Here is a 5,000-nt window from a genome sequence, read left to right as displayed (position 1 = left end):
ACTTCAGCATTTTGAATTTTTTCTTGAACGCTGGAAATTCTGTTTGATTGACACATTAACACTTTTTCCTGTTGTAGAATTAAAAATTTGAATTGAATTAGATCAGATATATTATTTAATAGATAAACTTTCCATTTGATAGTTCACAATTGTATGTATAGTATTAGATGTGCTGAAACATGTGTAAAGAGAAGTATTTGCGGTTGGAGGTCGGAATTCGGTCTTCGAAAAGTCTCGAATTCCCGCCTCAGCTGTGGAGAATTAATGGAAACACATGCATTATATGCATTTCTGTCTATATTTCTAAATCATCGACATGACTAACATCCGAAGAAATCAAACCTTCACACTTAACTTTGTCCATTTTGCTAGTGATGCACAATAACTGACCTCAAGTCAAGTCGCAACATTTCAGTTTCCTGTATTCAGAGTTTTATTTGATAAACCAAGAGACGCCTAAATATTGTTTACTTTGTTGCTCCTCGCCAACTCTCTTTTTTGTACTCTGACACTCTTCAGCAGACATGTTGGGGTTGACTTTTGCTGTTGTTTTCCTTTTGACTGCAGCATTTGCAGTGTTATGTTCATGTGGCCATGCACCACTTGGTTGCAATGAAGAAGAAAGACAAGCACTTCTAAGGATCAAAGGAAGCTTTAGAGATTCATCAAGGCTTTCATCTTGGGAAGGAAGTAGTTGCTGCCAATGGAAAGGTGTAGCTTGCAATAATCTTACAGGCCATGTTGTTAAGCTTGATCTCCGAAATCCTTGTTATCCCTTACGAGGAGATTTTCAACCAAACTGTAAGTTTTACGACCATGTCCTTGAAGCTCAACGTGTTCCCCCTTCTATATTGCACCTTAAATATCTAACTTATTTGGATTTGAGTGGAAACAACTTTCATAATACTTCAATACCAGCGTTCATTCAAACCCTGCACCATCTACAAGTCCTTTATCTCGCTGATAGTGACTTTAGTGGTAGGATCCCGTACAATCTTGGGAACCTCACAAAATTGCTCATTCTTGATTTGAGCTTCAATGCTCATTTATATGCGGATGACTTCTACTGGATTTCTCAACTTTCATCCCTCCAATACCTTTACATGAGTGATGTGTATCTTGGTAAGCCACAAAATTTGTTGCACTCACTCAACATGCTTCCTTCTTTGATGGAAATAGATTTGAGAAATTGTGGACTTGATAAGTTGCACACCCCTCAACATGTTAGCACCACAAACCTTTCCAAACTGGAATACCTCAATCTAGCAGAAAATGGACTTCAGACTCCGTTTGTGGATGCTTTTCAAAATATGACTTCCATTGCAGTCATTGACCTTTCTCACAACAACCTGAATTCCACTCCCTTCTGGTTGGGAACCTCTGCTAATCTCGTAAGTCTATTTCTTGACAGTAATGCCCTTTATGGCTCACTTCCATCTGCTTTACACAATCTGACTTCCCTGGTTTCTCTCGACCTTTCACAAAACAAGTTTCATTCTGTTCCGGGGTGGTTAGGTGAGTTAAAGGGTCTTCAATACCTCAGTCTTTCAGGTAATGATGTAAATCATATTGAGGGATCTCTAGCATATCTTCTGGGAAACTGTTGCCATCTTAAACAATTTGATATGTCAAGAAACAAAGTTCAAAGTGATGCTTTTGGAAACCATACACATTTTGAATGCATTAGGCACGATTTGATGTATTTGGATTTAAGTCACAACGAATGTAATGGTCATTTGCCACCATGGTTGGGACAGCTTGAAAATCTAAGTTCATTGATCATGACTGACAATAAGTTGGTTGGAACACTTCCTTGTTCTATAATAACCAAACTCGTCAATCTGCAGAATTTTGTGCTTTCCAACAATAACTTCACCGGTTCTCTCCCTGACTGTATCGGGGAACTTGTCAGTTTAAAAATTTTAATTCTTTCTTCCAATCATTTTGATGGGGTCATTCCAATGAGTTTAGTGCAACTTGTCAGCCTAACAGATCTAGATATTTCACGAAACTCTTTAAACGGTACCATTCCTCACAATATTGGTCAACTTCAAAATTTGTGCACCCTCTATCTGTCTGAAAATAAGTTACACGGAAACATTCCTTACAGTCTTAGTCAGCTTCTAAACCTTCACAACTTAGACATATCCCTTAATCATTTGGAGAATTTGGTGTCTGACATAAGATGGCCCAGCCAACTTTACTACTTAAATCTCACAAATAATCATATCAGAGGGTCACTTCCCCAAGATATTTCTGATAGCTTGCCCAATGTCAGTTATTTGCTTCTTGGAAACAACCTTATAAGTGGTCTCCTTCCAGATTCATTGTGCAGAATAGACTCCTTGTACAGTCTTGACCTTTCAGGAAACATGTTAGTTGGTGAAATTCCTAATTGTTGGAGTGTTACTCAAAAGCTCAATGTTCTAAATTTGGCATCTAACAATTTATCAGGTGTCATTCCTAGCTCTCTGGGTAATCTACCTACATTGGCATGGCTACATTTGAACAATAACAGCCTTCATGGGGGGTTTCCATCATCACTGAGAAATTTAAATCAACTTTTAATTTTGGATGTCGGAGAGAACCATTTGTCTGGGATTATCCCTTCATGGATGGGGAATATCTTTTCCTCGATGCAGATTCTAAGGCTACGGCAAAACAGGTTGAACGGAACAATTCCTTTACAATTGTGCCAACTCTCTGCACTGCAAATTTTGGACCTTTCAAACAACAACTTGATGGGTCCAATCCCTCATTGCATCGGAAATCTCACAGGTATGGTCTCACGAAAGAATATTTCTGTCAACCAATCTAGTAGATTTGTTGAATGGTATGAACAAGATGTTAGAGAGGTCGTGAAAGGAATAGAACTAGATTACACCAGAAATCTAAAACTTGTGGTAAACTTGGACTTGTCAAATAACAATTTGACTGGATCTATTCCAGATGGAATAACATCACTTGGTGCATTGCTTGGCCTAAATCTATCACACAATCGTTTGTCAGGCCATATCCCCAAAAGGATAGGGGACATGAAATCACTAGAATCTCTTGACCTCTCTCATGACCAACTTTCTGGTGCAATTTCACAGATCATAACTAGTTTAACTTGGTTAAGTCACTTAAATTTGTCCTACAACAACCTTTCAGGACGGATTCCCAAAGGAACTCAATTATCAACCCTTGATGATGATCCTTTTATTTATGCTGGCAACCCATTTCTGTGTGGACATCCACTGCCGAATAAGTGCATCGATGATCATTTCAAAGGTGGTAATGAAGATGAAGAAAAAGATCACAAAGAGGATAAAGTAGAGAATTTGTGGTTTTATTTTGTCATTGCACTTGGCTATATTATTGGATTTTGGACTGTGACTGGAAGCTTGTTGGTGCAGTGAAGTTGGAAGCTTGTTTGCTTTCAATATATTTATGAGTCAACACACAGGATAAATGTATCATTGGCAACACACTTAGCAACTTTTCTTTTAAGAAAAGATTGACTAGGATGCTGAGTGACATATTATGGTAGTGTTTATGTATTCTGTCTCTGTTATGCTATTGGAGAATTTCATGTTTATTTTGCTTGAAAATAATTACTTGGACTTTGTAAAATATTAAGAAATGCTACTTGTAGAATTTATAGTTTAACTAATAATTGCTAAAATATTGTAGGTTATATCCTTTTATAGTTTCCAAATAATCTGAGTGCCTACACTCATTTAAGAAAGGTTGATGTTTCCGGTGGTGACTTGGGAAACAGAATAATACTTTATAATTATTATTTAATTTTGATTAAAATACTTCGTTGGTCCTCGTTTTTGTCGCAGAATTTCAATTTGATCCTCGTATTTTTATTAGTCTCAATTAGGTTCTCATTTTTGTAAATTAGTATCAATTAGGTCATTTCCGTTAGTAGAGAACTAACACCGTTAAGTAGGTGCCACGTGTCAGCTCCTCGTTTTTTTTGTTTTTTTTTAATTTTTTTTTTAATTTTTTAATTTTTTTTAAAATTTTAATTTTTTAAAAAAATATATTTATGTCACGTGTCATGTTTGTAGTGTGCCACGTGTCAATCTAATATGATGACACATGTCAAATTAATGTATGAATCTCAATTTGGTCCTCATATTTGTTAATTTGATTTGATTTCAGTCCCAAATTTTTTTTAAAAAATTTTAATTTCATGTGTTCCAAATTTAGAACAAATTTAACTTTTATATAAATGTAATGATGATACTTTTATTACAAGTGATATTTCTATTATATATTTTTAACAACATTTAATTTATTTAAATTTATATTTTACATTAAACTTTATTTAAATTTTATTTTAAAATTATAAATATATAGATTAATAAATTTATATTCGAAATATTTGTATAATATTCAATATCAACAATATTTTAGAGTTGGCTTAAAAATAATAATTTTATAAATTCAAATGTAAAATTTTAAAATAATTTTATAACAAATTAAAATAAATATATTTAAAATTTTAATATTAAATATAATTAATATTATTAAAATATTTAATAAAAATATCAATTTTAATAAAAATAATCATAACATTGTAAAATTTAGTCTAAATTTGGAGTTTAAAAAAAATTGGGACTCAAAAAACGTGTGTTCATATTTCTGACTCTTGCGAGAAGTTTTTCCCTGTACAACCTGTTGTACATAAATTTTCTAGAAATAACACACTGTTATATATATATATATATATATATATATATATATATATATATATATATATATATATATATATATTCTACTGTATAAGACCGGAAATCAATTTTAGAAAGTCTAATTCCGACCTTCCTTATATGCAGAATTTTGATCGGAAAATAACCCAAATCCAGTTTCCTTAACAAAAAATCTGGTATTACATTTTGATTTTATTTTGAAAAAAATAATGAATGAATTTTTTTAAATAATTATATAGTACTTTTGCTTAAAATAATTTGTATTTACAAGAGAATTAATTTAAATTTTAAAAA

The 5,000-nt window shown here is 33.0% G+C and overlaps 1 protein-coding gene across 1 annotated transcript; it reads left to right on the top strand.

Annotated features, from left to right (window-relative positions):
- Positions 1-492: 492 nt before the first annotated feature.
- LOC114186249 (receptor-like protein EIX2) lies at positions 493-3,492 on the top strand. The gene has a single exon (XM_028074292.1). It carries the CDS (start codon positions 525-527, stop codon positions 3,399-3,401), a length of 2,877 nt encoding a protein of 958 aa, XP_027930093.1. The 5' UTR covers positions 493-524; the 3' UTR covers positions 3,402-3,492.
- The last annotated feature ends 1,508 nt before the right edge of the window (positions 3,493-5,000 follow it).

Source organism: Vigna unguiculata, chromosome 5, assembly GCF_004118075.2.
Source record: "Vigna unguiculata cultivar IT97K-499-35 chromosome 5, ASM411807v1, whole genome shotgun sequence".
Lineage (NCBI taxonomy): Eukaryota > Viridiplantae > Streptophyta > Magnoliopsida > Fabales > Fabaceae > Vigna > Vigna unguiculata.
The sequence above is the reverse complement of the archived record's forward strand: the minus strand, read 5'-3'. Positions and strand labels throughout refer to the sequence as shown.